The sequence below is a fragment of the Falco punctatus genome, assembly GCF_963210335.1.
Source record: "Falco punctatus genome assembly, chromosome: Z".
NCBI lineage: Eukaryota > Metazoa > Chordata > Aves > Falconiformes > Falconidae > Falco > Falco punctatus.
This window is the reverse complement of record NC_137586.1, coordinates 84,327,156-84,343,126: the sequence shown is the minus strand read 5'-3', so window position 1 is coordinate 84,343,126 and position 15,971 is coordinate 84,327,156. Positions and strand designations below refer to the sequence as shown.

Sequence of the window (15,971 nt, the reverse complement as noted above, 5' to 3'; positions counted from 1 at the left end):
CGTTCCCTCCCCCAGGTACTTGTCTCCAGATTTAGGGTTAGATATTCAGGATTCAGTGTTGCTGATATCATGTACCACTAGAAGAGCATGTACACATGGGCACTGAAGTGTGTATTTGACTGTTTTGAGCATAGAGGGGATAATGAACTTAGATCCAGGATCTATCTTGCATATTGAATGAAAGCCCAAGATTCTCTGCATTTCTTAATTCTTCTTACCTACTCATGAAAATGTGGCCGTAGTTAAAGGGTTTTTTTACAATACCACTACCACCACAAAGGAAAACAAAGGAAAAAGTTCACTAGGTATATGCCTTCCTGTAAGAAAACCACAAGTTTTATTTATTGATCTTATGCTTATTCATTTACAGTGAAATAAATGCCCGACTTGATGCTGTGTCTGAAATTCTGCTGTCAGAATCCAGTGTGTTTGGCCAGATTCAAAATCTTCTTTGTAAGCTGCCAGATATAGAGAGAGGCCTCTGCAGTATTTTTCACAAAAAGGTATACCGATAATTACCCTTACTTATTATTTTCTAAATGGCATTGTTCTATCTTAATGTACTTCACAGTTTTGCATGTTTGTTTAAAATTATTTTCTTCTTAGGAAGACCGAGGCTGACATAATAAAGGGATGCAAGTTTACAAAAATTATTTTTGCCTTATGGTAGAATCTTATTTTACTTGTTATCAGTGATATGCTGATGGCAGAAATGTCTGAGTAGAGTTCTAAAGTGTATTGTTAGGACTAAGAGGAAAAACGTCTATAGTACTCATGATTTATTGGCTAGATTCTGTGAAATGGGATGGCACAATAGGTCCTTGTGCCATAAATTATTTCCCTTTAAAACAAAGCATTGCATTCTTTATGCTTATCTAAAATCACATTTGGAAGTGAAACCACTTGGCTGTAATTAGCGGTTTTCAAATTAATGTTAATTTGTTTATAAATTCTGTAATTTGAATCTCACACATTTTAATAAGAATCACTTGCAATGAGACACTACAGTTCTTAGTTGAAGCAGATTAATGTGCTAATAGCACCTGTGCAGGACTTAATGTTCTTTATTTTCACATTATTTCAAAACCTTTATTTTAGAGGTTTTGACACTTTGTTTTAGATTTAGGAATAGGTGGGTAGAAGGAGAGCAAAGTTGTAATTTCTTTGGATGGTACAGCACAAAGTTTTCCTCTCCCTGAAAATCTAAAACTCAGTTCTTCTATAATTCTTAAAGCCCTAGTGTGTTGCAGTGCTAGGCACATGGGAAGACTTGCGTATTTCAATGAATGGATACAGAAGTCCCACTGTAATGAAGTTTATGAAAAGAGGGAGTGTGCACCAACTTTCCCATCCTCTAAAATGTACTGTATCCACATAATACAATTGTTTTTTCAAAACAACTGTCCAGGAATTGGATAATTCACTTTCTAATGGTTTAACTCACTTCAGGTCGAATGATAGTAGTAAAGTTTGTAGGGGTACTTCTCTATTTCACAACATCCAGACAATCCTCCACTGCTATCCTGTGCTTCCCTTTTTGTTGTTGTTGTTAGGTTTTTTTTGTTTGCTGCTTGTTTGTTTTTTTTTTTTTTGTTTGTTTGGTTTGTTTTGGGTTTTGGTATTTTTAACTACTCTATCTGCTTCTTCCAGTGCCCCTTCCTGTTGTAGGACTGCTGACCCTTCTCAGGTTTAAAGCTGGCATTTAGGTGGAACCATTCAGAGACCCTGAATTTTCATGTTATTTTTGGAACAAGGTGACAATGTAGTTTGTGTTAACAACAGCTGCTGTAGTTTGATGGTATGTTTAGTGAATTGGGTGTTGAAGCTGCAGGAGAGAAGTGCTCCAGCAGAATCCTTAAGAAGGGTAAATGAGGGGGTAAATCTCCAAGCATACATTTCCCCTTTGATGAATTAGCTTGCCTTGGTAAAAGTCTGGTTGTCCTCCATTGCAGAACACTGTGGAGAGTGCCTGAAGTGCTCAGTAATCCCTGAAGGTCTTTAGGAGTTGAGGAGGTGACAGTGTTCCTGAAAGACAGGGTCTGTTTTAAATAAAGAATCAAAAGCAGATTTGGGAAACAGATTCTGCATTCTACACTGACAGGTGAACATGGAGCCCAAAGGAAGGTCCCTGCAAACCAGATATATATTCAAGAACATGGATAAGTGATTTTCAAGATTATTTTTTTTTTCAGAATATCCAGTGAATGCTGCCATTTCAGTTCCCACTGTAGGAGCCTTTCCAGTTCTGTTAATTCCAGGTGTCCGTCTCCCGCATGCTCAACATGAGGTTCCCTGTAATTTCATTTCCATTAAGGGATCCAGAACTCTGGGTGGAGTGCACTGATGGCTTCAATAAAGGAATATCCTTGTTAATTCAGTGTCCATTGCAAGAAAAATAGGTGAAAATGACAAGTATTTCATCCTCCAGGCCCTTTAGACTGCTTTGATGTTAGTATTTGAGGAAATACGTTTCATGAAGGGAGACCTCTAAACTGTACAGAGATGACTGGATTGCCTCAGTCATTCCAAACATCTTTCATTCAGATCAACCACTGAAGAACTTTTATTGTGCAATGCACTTTGCCCTAGTAACCCGTAGCGGAGACAGAAAAAATTGTAAGACAAACCCGATGCTCTGTTTGGAACTGGCTTTGCAGGGCAAACAGCTATGGGACTGTTGGGAACTATGGAAGTCAGGGGAGCTATTCTGATAAATAACATCATTGTGTATTTTCCTGGTTATTTATTTGTTAATTATTTTTTTTAACAAGTTTGCTTATGATTCTTACCTCGTAGCATCATTCAAATCAGCAATTGTTAATCTGAGCCCCTACAAGTTCTCATTAGCCCAAACCACCAAAGACCATTGCTGATCTATCCCCGGGTATGAGCAATCTGGAATTAAAACAGCATTTTTGTAGTGGTAGTTGGGTGTTACCTTGGAAGTCATATTACCAGCTCCAAGTTTGCTGCAGCCTGTGAAGGGTCTATGGGAATGATGAAGGAGACAAGAGAAATATTACTGTTGCTATGAAGAGTGGAATTAATACAAGGACTGGTGGTTCTCAGTTCCCTGCAGCTCCAGCACCTGACATTTTGCAAGACACAACACTGCCAACAGCAGAATGGTCTTACCCTTCTCTCTGGCGAGAGAAGAATGGCTGGAGGTGAACTGTTTGAAGACTTTCTGGTGTTCAGAACTTGACTTCAAAAGGAAACTGAGAGACAGGGAATTGTCAAGAGTTTTGCCTCCAGTGCCTGGAGCTGATGCAGAATTAGGTCTTGCCGAAAGACACATTGGCTCAGTGTTGACCATCACCACTTCAACTATGCCCTTTAGCTTGGAGAGAGCCACCAAATAATAGAACAAAATTTAGACCACATGCATTTCCTTTTGTGATCTGCATCTCAGGACAGCGAGAAATATGAATGGCAGGACCCTGCTTCTTTGTCTCAGTTAGTGATGACTCTTTTAGCCTTGCCTTGGCTTGGTGTGCAGAATGGCAAGAGAGGAGTCAGAAACCTATGCTTGAGTAGGTCTAAAAACCAGTACAGAGTAAACATGCCATCAGTACTTCTAAACATGTGTCCTACAGGGCCATTCTGATGTTGCTTGCTGTTTTAGTGCCTGGTTTCATGCCGTGTGTTTCAGAAGACGAATGTTTATATAAGCTCGATCCATAAATGTTTATCTTATTTGTACCCTTTGCTCAATAAACGTTATTTTTTGACTAAAGCTTAGTCACCAAAGTGGACAGGAATCATAACAATTGGTCATTGAATTTACAGAACAGATTAAAGTGAAGCTGTTTCACTGAGCTCCTACCAAGGAGTGAGGTCAATAGTGGAACCTTACCAGGTCATGTAGAGAAATGTCACTTCTGTTTGTTCTGTTTCTAACTTCAACCACGGGTCCTCCGTTGTTCAGAGTTCCTCGCAAGTTGCTGCAGTTGGGAAGACGAGTTCTGAATCACTCTGGAACTTTGCCCACTTACCAGGGCTGCTCACCTGTGCAAAATAAAGCAGGCAGTTGCTACAAGGAAGATGTTTGCTGCTTGGTTACCTGCAGGCTCCCTGTGGGATTTTCCTCTCAGTTTTCCAGTGAATGCTTCACCACTTCACTGTCATGCTCAGACTTCTCAGAGAAGGGTGCCGCTTAGCTGGGTGCTAAGTGTTTAAAATCTTTACATAAGCTTGTCAACCAGAATGATGCTGGAACTGTGCCTTTCGCTGGAAGGTACATTTGATACTTTATTGAAGATGATGTAATTTTCAGAAGATTCAGAGAAAAATACGGTACTTCTGATTTTTTCTCTCTCTTATTAAATCAATACCTCTTACATATGCTCAGGAAATTACTGTTTGTATAGAATGTTTAAAATAAATTCTCCCCATAGCATAATATATTGTTGACTTCAGCCAACACATCCTGGGTTTTTTAAAAGTTTTTTCATCTAATGATAGCAGTGGGCACATCTTGCATAACTATACTTTTAATCTTTTACAGAATTTACATCACAGGTGTTTTTAGATTTGCAATACTAAATGCTGATTTGAGCGATTTGTCCCCCGTTAAGGTGATTAATGTCATAATGAGGGGACATAGTACCTTAAAATTAAAAGCCTCATTTTTTCCTAAAGCAAAAATAGTATGCTTGCTATACTAAAAACTTAAAGGTATCTATTAAATTTAGAAAGGAGTGCTAAATGTATGCTACATTTCAAGTCCCAATTTTTTTATTTTAAATGCTTTTAACTTGGAGTGGTCAATGGCTGTCAACTGTAGGTCTCTGTGGCTCCCTTCTAGATCTGTTGGAAACAATTTCACTAATGCAAACAAGGCTAAATTGCTTTCAGTGTTGTTCAAAGGGTGTTAGATCTGGCATACTGCTGTGATCTTTCATGTGTACTTCTCAGTGGCAACCATACTGCTTTCAGTACAGTTTGTTAAACTGGTGGTTGAAACTATTTTTCGGCATCTTCTGAGGTTTGTCAATTCTGATGTTATTTTTCTAGTGCCGGAGAAGCTGTAGCTATTGACGGCATTTCAAAATTAGACTTCAAAAATAGCATTGAATAAGCTTGTGAGACTCTTCTGTGAATGCACAACTGCTGATCCTGCTTTATGTAAACCATTTTTGCTGTATTTTAAAAGCTTCTAATTTATACCACAATTATATATCTTTTGTAAGGTTAATTAGGATTTAAATGGAATCAGTCCCACTTTAATGGAGGGCAGATTTTCAGAGTTATTTTTATGCATCTGTTCCAAGTTATCTGTTTGCTTAGTAAATAATTTTTGCAGTAGAGCCATGACATTTTAGACGCAAAGTCCTGCAGTGTTGCTAAAATCAAGCCAGGGAAACAGTAATACTCTGAGTAAGCACAGAAGGGGCATGTTTGCCCTCTTTCTTGGGAATGCTGTGTTTAACAAAGTTGTTTGCAGTAAAGCATGCTTAATTTCCCATTCTTTAAAGGGGCTGTTGACTGTAACTTATAATGGAATCAAATAGGTTTTAATTCCTTAAATGACTGTTATGATGTGTAGGCTATCAGAGTTGCTGTGAGAAGCTTCAGCATGTTCATTAAGCACCCTTTGAGAAATCTCATAATTTCAGGGTATCTTTTTTCACTGTATCTTTTGCACACAACCAAAGTTGTTTAGTTTTTTTATCCCGCTGATTCTTTTATAGGTGATGCTGCCTTGAAATCTAACTTCCTCCCCTAACTGAAGCCTCACCTTTACCAGTCTCACCACCATTATTGATGAACACCTCAGTCAGGTGTTCTTATGTATTCTTAAAATCTTTTCCTTTTTCCAGCCTCATAGTGTACTAATTAAGTCCCTATTTCGTTCTTTTTTTTAAAGAACAATTAAAAAAAACAAACAAACACCACTTGTTCAACTGATGTATTTCTTATGGTCCATATTTGCTCATTCTTCTTTTCTGGGCATTGTGTGTGTGAATCACTTAATGCTGTCTGTCAGGTACCTGCTTTGCAATTTCATGTGTCAGGGCTTCAGCCTTTGCCTTCCTGAGCACGTTTTGTAGTCAAGGGAAGTCTTGCAGGATTTTATTCTTTATCAGCATCAAGGCTGACGATGATGATGCAGTCAGTCATACTGTATTTTACTTTGATATTGAGCCCAAGCCTGGATTTATCATTTGTTAAGTGTTTCAGACCCTTCCTTTGTGCTTTGACTTCAAATGGCATTGACAGATTTACTGCTTTATTATTTTGTTGTCAGAGCTTTTACGAGATAGAATAAGTAAATTCTAGATTATCAGAAAGATGCTGATAAATTGCAGCAAGTGCCTGGGAGAACCAAAGTTTTCATGAGGCTGAATAAAGGATTGTTTATGAAGAAAGATTAAAAGAGTATAGTTTGCTTAAATGAATAATCAAAGGAGAACAGAAGGTTTAGAGATATTTGAAGGGTGTTAACAGCAAAGGAGGAGTTGAGTTAGTGTAATACAAAAGAGCAAAAATATAAAGAGATAAAAAGAGTTAAAAGAGATACTGGGATTGACTTAATAGAATGGAAATTTAGGCTATCTGATAAAACTTTTACTTGATGATGCTTACTAGTTTATGGGTTAGTTTCTGAAAGGAACTGGTAGGAATACAGTTTCTTAGAATAGAAGAGCCCAAGAGTAGACAAAAAGAAACTGATGCAGAAAAATTGAGCAGTTGCAGGGAAACCACCTAATTGGGTCTCTTCTGTCCCTAACTTTCATGGATCTGAAACAAGGATGAACTTAGCTTTTCCAGGAACATTCAGAATGTAATCTCTCTGGCCTTCCTGAATGTCATGAAATACCATGGTTAAATTGCATATTACTTTAGTCAAGTGTCTTATCAACCTTGCCTGTTTGGTATGGCAAGTTCAGTTCTTCAGCACGCAGCCATGCTTCAGGTTACTTGGAGAGTATCTATCAGGTACTGGCTTTATGACAACTTCAGTTACATTTACATCTGCGATTGAATTAATTTTAAATACCCAGGACTGATTTTTCTTTGATTTTTGTTTAATATAGCATTTATGATAAAGCAAATCAGGAAACACAGCAATTAACCTTATGAATTACTTTCTTTCTGGCCTTATTGGTGTCAGTCACTTAGAACTTCCAGTGTCCATAGTAGATTTCCAAGGCCACAGGTTTAGATTTATCTTTATTCTGTGTTTATACAGCATGGAGACTCCTCTTCCATCACTGGTCACAGTAGTGACATGTATTTAGTGAGAAGAGGGCTAGGGCCGTAGCTGGAGCATACCTTAATTTATCATTTATGGTTTTCAGAAGGTTACTTTCAGTTGGTCTTCATGTTCTGAAGGACTAGTAGGCATTACAGAGTGAACTTATTTTGGGGTTTATATATATGGGGAGGGAGAGAAAACATTCCTTTCCAGTTCAGCATTTTTGTTAATACCTGTTTCTGTGTTTGGGTACAGAAGTTATTTAGGAGAAATAACTACAGTGTAATAGATGATAGAATTGCCTTAGTTCTTGCATATGGGTGTGGGAAGGAAAGAGAAAGAAAAATTTACCTCTGGGGAGAAACTGAAATAGAAGAAATGACAAAATAAAAATGCAGATGTGTTTTGTGAAATAGTGATTCATTGAAGCCTACACATTCTGTAATCAGTGTTGTACTGGTCACCACAAAATACCGACCAGAAATTAAATTTTAGACTGTATATTGCCTGGGTAGGAGAAAGAAAGTATCTAGGAAGAAAAAGATGCAGCATATAAAGAATATCACAGTAGGAGCATTCAGTATATCCTGTTCCCTTCCTTGCATCCTCAGATGAGGACGAAAACCTGTTTTTTCAGTGTTGTCGGTTGACCAGTGGGAGGAGTTCAAAAGACTGAAGAAAGAATGTTTCTACAGATCAGCAAAATACAACAAAATATATATCAGCATAATTCTTTATGGACATTTTTTTCCAAACCTTCTGAAATGGCAGTGTCCTGGAGCGCCACTGAATTCAGCGTGGTTTGAAGGCATTAAGTGTCTCATAGGACCAGGTTTCCATTTGGTGTACCACAAATACAAACTTATTTCTGTAAAGACCATTTCAGAATTGGTATTACGTCATTTATAGGTGAGGTATGAGAGTACCTTAGATAACTGAGCAGGGGGTGCGGGGTGGGGGGGGATGGTGATGTAGGGGGGGGGGGGGTGTGTGCCTGCGGCAGGGATTAGAAGTGTGGCAGCAGATGAATTGTTTTGTTATGAGTTGTTAACTGCTGCAGAATCCTGACCCTGACCACTAATTCTTGAAAATGCACTAAAGGTAGCAAACTGTGCTGACACCGAAGAGCACCTAGAATCCAACAGCAAAATATTTAAGCTGCATTAGAAGTAATATTAACGGTTAAAAAAGAGAGAGAGGAGTATCTTTTGCACAAGTCACTGCTTTTGGTGAGAAGCTGCTTGAAGGGAACCAACATGCTCCTACTCTGAATATCACGAAGCAACTCTGAAAGTGCTGTGTGCTGTTGGCTCTGATCTGGGAGATTCCCATTTGCTGATACCCTGGCTAACTGCCTGAAAAAGATAGAAAAATCTTTAGTAACTCTGTGGTAAGGAGAGGATGTATGAAAAAGATGGGCTAGTATGTTCTTGGTCTCCTCATCACATACACCTCGGAGTAACCAGCTAGACTCTGAAGTTGGCAGTAGCTACAAGCAGCACTTTAAACAGTGACTGCTGGTTTTCTGTGGTGTCCCGTCCCGTCCCCGTCCCCCCCCCCCCCCCCCCGTTTCCTTTCTGTGTTCTTGTTCCAAGACTCTCCCTCTCTCTCTGACCTTGTCTTTCCAAACCCTCTTGCTGAAACAGCAGCCTGGGGGTTCAGGTGACAGCGCACAGATGCACAACCCCATATGGACAGATCGTGGTACTCATAACTTACTCAACCTGCTTTTTTGCCATTTGCGCATTGTTGGCCCATTTTTCTGCTGATTGCCTGCTGCATATGTGTTGGACATCTCCATCCAGCAACAGTAAAAATGGAGATCAGCTCTCAACTGCTTCCTAATGACAAGGGTTGAAAAATTAGTATACTTTATTAATTGGGAAATGTGATAAGATTATGCAGCGGTGTTATAGTCCATACATTATAATTGTATTTTGTCTCATTTTCAAAAAGCAAAAGAACCTTTAGGATTTAATGAAAATATATTGTAATGATTTAGAGTAATAAATTGTAATGATTTAGATATTGCTTCCCTTCTCAGTGTTCAACCCAAGAGTTCTTCTTGATAGTCAGCACCCTGTCTCGTCTGGACTTGGAAATTCAAGCTCTAGTTCCAGTCATACATTCTCATGTGAAAACTCCTGTATTACAAAAGGCACTGTTGGAAATCCCAGAACTTCTCTCCCCAGTAAAACATTATTTAAAGATCCTTAATGAAGAAGCAGCCAAGTAAGTAGAGATAAAATAGATGAACCTTCTGTGCCTTACAGGCTTTCTGACTCAATGTATTCAGTTGTGCAAATTATGCATCCTGTCTTAATACAATTTAATTATATATTTTTGGTTTTCTGTTTATGTATGTACAGGTTGCTTATAGTTAAAGCACAGGTTGTTTTCTACTGCTTATAGTTTTTTAAAATTAAACTAGGCGAGCAAGTATTTTGTCTAGGATGTGTCTGCCTCAGGCTGAATAATTTTTTTGAAAGTTTTTCAGCTGTTCTGTAGAATGAATTTAGAGCAAAATGTGTTTTGCTCATGTTAATTTGTTTAACAGCTTTTTAGTTATTTTTTTTAAATGGAGAAGGTATTCCTTTTGAAGAGAGACTTGACCTTTAGCAAAGTGGCCGCTCTGCTGTCAGGAATATACCTTTTACTATTTTTGAAAATTACTCAAAGCTTTGCATGCCCCCCTTCCTATTTTAAAAATGTCTTTGCATGCTCACTGATGGCAGAAAATACGAAGTTTAATAGCTGTGAAGATTCCATGTAGCCTGTGTGATTTGTACCCGCTCAGAGCATTTCTGGGGTTAGTGCCCTGTTTGTGGACTCCCTCTAGAGACTGACTAAACGAGCACCTACCTCAGCCTCAGGCTCTGTTTTTATGTGATTACACTTTTCCCTGTAGTTGCCTTCCTGCAGTCTTGGAGAGGTAAGCTGAAAGTATGGAGGCTGTCTGCCCTTTCTTGTCTCAATTCTGTACTTCATTGTTAAAAAAAAAAAAAAAAGTAGACAAAGGGAGAAGATGCTAAACTGGAATGAATATGCATTATAAGGGAGAGTGTCTTTAAATAATTTGTTGTGTACTGTTTCTTCTGAAGAATTGCTGCCTCCATTGTTACCCCTAGATCCTAGTTTTAACCACAGGAAGGAGAAGGCAGGAGTCTTAAGATGCAGAATAGTAAAGCAAGAACATCAGTTCTGTAACGGGGGGGTGTGCAAAAACCTCTCAGGGGACAGGATTTAGGAGGAATACCTTGTGGCCAGCAAAATCACAGTCTTTCTGAAAAAAAGCAGTGTAAGATCTTCTAAAAAAAGGTTATCTCATGATGCTAGGCACAGAGGCAGTCTGGCTGGCTTGCACAGCCAACTTGACTTTGCAGGTTTTTGGTCTGCTTTCAGTGTATTTTTTATTTACGCCACATGGAGAGGATATTCTGAACACTGAGTATCACCCAGCTTTATATTCTGATCATCCTGAACTTCTCTGCTGTAAGCAAGTTTCATTTAACTTTGAACATTTCCTCCTATGTAATATTGTAAGATAAAATATATACCTAGAGATTCTTTGATGAAAGATGTGGCGTGCAGTTTAATGTGTAGCTTTATTGGGGCAGCATAGTATTGATCTTTTATTTTCAAAGCAGACTAAAAATAAACATCCAATTTATTTACAAAATCATCTTTTTCTTTCTCCATCTAAGATTTAAAATTAAGGAAATTTAAGAATTAAGGCATAGAACTTAACTTATTTGCTTCTGAGTTGGAGACAGATGCAAGGTGTATAAATTTAGAAGCAGAGAAGGGCAGCAGTATTTGCTGTGCCCGGTGGACAGCTGGGTTTATAAGATTTCTACTGATGCATTGTATCCAATTATAGTTGTCACAGATTATGACAACACAGACTGTATCTTAATTATACCAGATTTACTGTAGGTAGGTTTAAAATATGTTTTTTTCCTGTCACTATGGATGATGGCTAGAATACTATACAAAATGAAGATACAATAGAATAAGTAGAAGATACGATCATTGGTCTGCAGAATGCATATATTTTGTTTGCATTTATTCAAGATTACTAAAATAACTTACCTTTTGGCCTTTATTATATCTCAGACTTGTATGGCAGAACTATTTACACTCAAAACCCTTTCTTTCATTGAAATCATGATGATTACTTACATAGATACATGTACCTACACACTTGCACACACAGATGTATATGCTGCATCATGTGTTAATTTTATCATGTGGTGTGGGTAAAATCCTGTAGTCGTTTTCAAAAGTATTCTGCTGCTCCAGGGCTTTTTAGGGCTAGTTCAAGATTCTGGGGTTTGAGGTGGTTTTTTCTTTAACTGTCAACTATTAATTTTTTGGTAGGCATTACATAGCAGTGACAGGCTTCACAGTCAGCTGCTGGCTACTAGTAATCTTTATTTCCTTGCATTCCCATGGAAACAGGTCTAATTAGCACAAAAGTGTTTCTAAAAATTAGTATTGTATTTTAAAATGGCATCTTTACTGTCACTTACATAATAACTATGTCCATGTAATGCAAAATCAAAGCACAGCTTTGTGATACCTGTCTGGTCACTGACTCCAGTTGAGGCTTCATTCTCAGGCAAAGGAGTATTGGAGTAGGTAGAATATTAGACTTTTTATTACTTTCATGTTCTATTACTTGCAGTTTGCTAATTACTTGCTCTCCAAATATTAGATTTCAGGCTTATTACATAATTAACTGGTACAGTTTTGTATTTGCTTTAAAATACAAATGTATATTCCAATTAACTTAGGGCTGATTGCACTACTTGTTGTTGCTTGCCTGATACTTATTAGGATGAGTTAAATTTTTGTTATTTTTGATGACGTCCATATTTTTAATAGCTTGTTTGGCATCCCAATTTTAAACATTTGAATGGCATTGTCTTTTCTGAGCTGAGATAGTGCAGCCCAAACAATTCTGTCATTTTCTGACGTTGAGACTAGAAAAGAACATTGTTTTGCATGTGTTAGAAAATGCTGTGGTTAATCTTTTCTTGAGGAAAGAAGAAAGCTACTCTGAGAAACTTATGATGACATTCTGCTTTGATGAAGGCCTTCTGGGAAGGATTTTTCGTTGCAATCCTCATGAAAATCTTCCCAAATGTGGCCAAATTGATCAAAAATCTGTGTTCATGTTACGCAGAAATTATCTAAAGCTTCACATGTAGTCATGATAAAGATGTTGTCGGCACTTGGGATGCTCGAGGTTGGGACAGCAATTGCATTCCAGAGTTACGGATTGAGACAGAAGGGAATGACATTCCTTGTGCTTCCTTTTCTTCCTTTGGTCGGTCGAGGGAGAACAAACAGAAAGCTGCAGGATGCACATTCAGAGATGACAAAAAAAATCCCACTCAGCAGGGTTTAGTGTAGAAGTATGAGCATAATGTGATGGAGTCGAAAGGACAGGAATTGATTAGTTTTGAATACACTGGCGGGCGGGAGGTATCTTGGTGTAGCCTCTTAGATTTGGTATACAAGGTGCCTTTCTATTTAGGTATATGTGTGTATGGCGCCTTGCGGTACGTGTGCTGTACCATGACCAAGTAACAGAAAAGCTGTATTTAGAGGGGAATAAAGGTATTATTAAAACAAACCAGGATAATATATAAAAATGTGGATGCAGCCAGTAGAATTGGGGAACTTATTTTTGGTTTTACTGTTATTTTGTTTTATCTTATGCTTCTTACGGATAGGATTGGAGATAAAACCCAGCTGTTCAAGGACCTTACAGACTTCCCTGTCATCAGAAAGAGAAAGGAGGAGATCCTGGATGTGCTTTCTAAAATCCAATCGCATCTGCTGGACATTCGTAAACAGATTAAAAATCCTTCTGCAGAGTATGTTACCGTTTCTGGTCAAGAGGTAATAATGGTGTCTATTATATATGACTGTACCCTTGCTTGTCTAGAAAACAGCTTAAAGGTTAGGTTTAACTAGAACTCTCTTCATTTAGTATGAGACTTGATGAGGTCATTTGACTATAACCTTTTGTACAAATTAAAAGAACCGTTTTGTGACAGTGTCACTTTTTAATTTAAGCTAATTACTTTAGTGATTTAAATAATAAAAACACATTAGTGCAGCTGAATTTGGTTCGGTAATGCTTTGCTTTTCTGTATATGTAAAAACAATTGCATACTTCCAAGGTCAATTATGTGGCTATTAAGTGCTGAAACATTCTCGGATAACCAGGAAGCACAACATTAGGTTAATTTGAGGAATGGTAGAATGATTTGTAAGTACTGATTAAGACTGTAATTTGAGAGATGGGAGAGAAGAACAGTATTAAAGAACAACAAATGTTATTTTATTTCAGTTCTTAGAAATTATGCTGGTGGACGGGAGCTTTTGTTTGCTAGATGATGTGCAAGTGTGGGTAGGCCATGCTCCTACTACAGCAGGCTGAGCAGTTCAGTGAAAAAAAAAAAAAAAAAAAGAGAGAGAGTGAGAGATGACAGATACTGCCAGATTTGGGGCAGGGGAGTGACTGAACGGAGCAGTGAGGGAGCACTGTTCAGCATTGTCCTGTGGGAAATGAGAGCAGGAAGGCTGGGGAAAACTCCACAGAACACTGGAAAAAGAAGTGAGTTAGAAAACTGAACGAGGGTTGGGAGTAGAAGAGATGAATCGGTGAGGACCATGAGGGAAGGGGCTGGAAGCAGCCCCCGTCACACTGAGGACCTAGGGAGCTGAGAACACAGCAGGGAGCAGGCAGGCAGTGCTGAGGGAGGATGTGAGAAGGGATGAGTAAGACACAGCAGCATTTGATAAAGACCTGGGGTGGATATTGAGTTTTGAACCCCTCACCACAAGGAAGACATTGAGGTGCTGGAGTGTGTCCAGAGAAAGGCGATGAAGCTGGGGAAGGGTGTGGAGCACAAGGCTTGTGAGGAGCAGCTGAGGGAACACCGGGGTGTTCAGTCTGGAGAAGAGGAGGCTGAGGGGGGACCGTATTGCTCTCTACAGCTGCCTGAAAGTAGGCTGTAGCAAGGTGGGTGTTGGTCTCTCGTCCCAAGTAACAAGTGACAGGACAAGAGGAAACAGCCTCAAGTTGTGTCAGGGGAGGTTTAGATTGGATGTTAGGAAAAATTTCTTCAGGGAAGGGTGGTCAAGCATTGGAGCAGGCTGCCCAGGGAGGTGGTGGAATCACCATCCCTGCAGGTGTAGGTGTGGTGCTTAGGGACATGGATTCATGGTGGACTTGGCAGTTCTGCGTTAAGAATTGGACCTGATGATCTTAAAGGTCTTTTCCAATGTAAACGGTTTTATGATTCCATGATTTCCTTTGATGGTAAAGCTGAGAAGAGGAAACACATGGCTGAAGTGTTGGGTAGGCTGTCAGCATGGATGTTGAAGTCCAAGAGGAAACATTAAAGAGTGTGTCTGAGTATTGTATGAGGAAGGGAAGAGCCAGGATTTGAACGGTTTCTCTCAGAGAGGCTGCATTAAGAGGTGGGTGATGACACGTGTGATGGATTGATTGAAGAGAGGAGGACATCTGAGGGAGTAGTCAGGTGCGAACTGGACAGGAGAGCTTCAGAAACCACCAGACCCCATGTACATGTTTGAGAGGAGGTCTTTATAGCAGGGGACAGCTCAGGAACTGTTGCAGACAAAGAGATTTATTTTGGTATATTCATAAAAGGAGCTGCAGAGGTTGGGGATAGCTGCTCTTTAATTATATGTGGTGTAGGTGTTTCAGAGACTTCAAAAGAGGCAGTAGAGGAAGCGTTAGAGAAGATGGTCAGTGAGGAAAGGAAGGACTCTAAAGGAACGGAGGTAACGGAAAGGAAATTTTTTGGGAGGAGCAGAGCATAGGCATAGCAAGAGTCTGTTGGAGTTCAGCTCTTTTTTTCCTCATATCTGTGTGATTATATTCTTCATGTGTTCTTGTATTGCTCCGATAGAGGTATTCAAACGCTGCTTCACAACAGCAGCGCTTATTGTTTGCTAGTTCTGGAAGAGAGAGAAGCCAGGAAACTTTTCAGGGAACAGTCTGCTTTGGAGAAAAAAATATTAAAAAGCCAAACTATTTGCTCCTTCATGTATGCCCCCAAACCCATGATTATGAATACATGCTTAGATCTTCAGAGTCAGCACACAGTTTAACTTACATTTAAGTTTGTTAGAGTTCTGATGAAGATCCAGTTGTCAGATAACTTTTCCAAAGTTATCTTATCTTTTCTCTTTTATCTGTATCTATCTTATCTTTTGTTTCCAGACCTCTAGTGTAATTTCTGGCGTGCACTGAACAGGACAGAAAGCTGTGTGAATAGTGATAGCACTGATATTCGTTTCAGGCAGGATTTAGAGAAATTGCTACATTTGGCAAATACTTGCTTCTTGCATTGCTTAAGCAGCACTTTGCCCAGTTTATTTGATACTGCAGTTACTTATCTAACAGGGCTAAGAATTAAAGGATGAAAAACCAAATGCTTTTGTTGTTTTGAAGATTGCAACCCCTCTGCTTGTTTCTCAGTAGTCACAAACCCAAATTAGGCACTTGAACTAACTGTGTTAATTTAGACTCTTGAGTTCAGTTAGGTGTCCAGCACAGACACAAATGTGGTACTATTTTGTTTTCCTATTGTAAACACAGCATGTTTAATTGTTTTGAGATCAACTTCAGGAAAAACTGTGATACCAGCACATCAGCAACACTGCTAGTGTTGCTGCTAGTGGCAGAAGCTGGCTCATTTTCAAACCTTTGCAGATCTGTTTC

At 38.9% G+C, this 15,971-nt stretch overlaps 1 protein-coding gene across 4 annotated transcripts in view; it reads left to right on the top strand.

The window, feature by feature from the left end:
• Positions 1-15,971, top strand: part of MSH3 (mutS homolog 3) — a 113,293-nt gene that overhangs the window by 60,823 nt on the left and 36,499 nt on the right. For all 4 annotated transcript variants that reach the window (XM_080372458.1, XM_080372457.1, XM_080372459.1 and 1 more), the window contains exons 13-15: positions 371-503; positions 9,246-9,433; positions 12,943-13,111. In XM_080372458.1, coding sequence (XP_080228584.1) covers positions 371-503; positions 9,246-9,433; positions 12,943-13,111 — 490 coding nt within the window. The remainder of the gene's footprint in view (positions 1-370; positions 504-9,245; positions 9,434-12,942; positions 13,112-15,971) is intronic.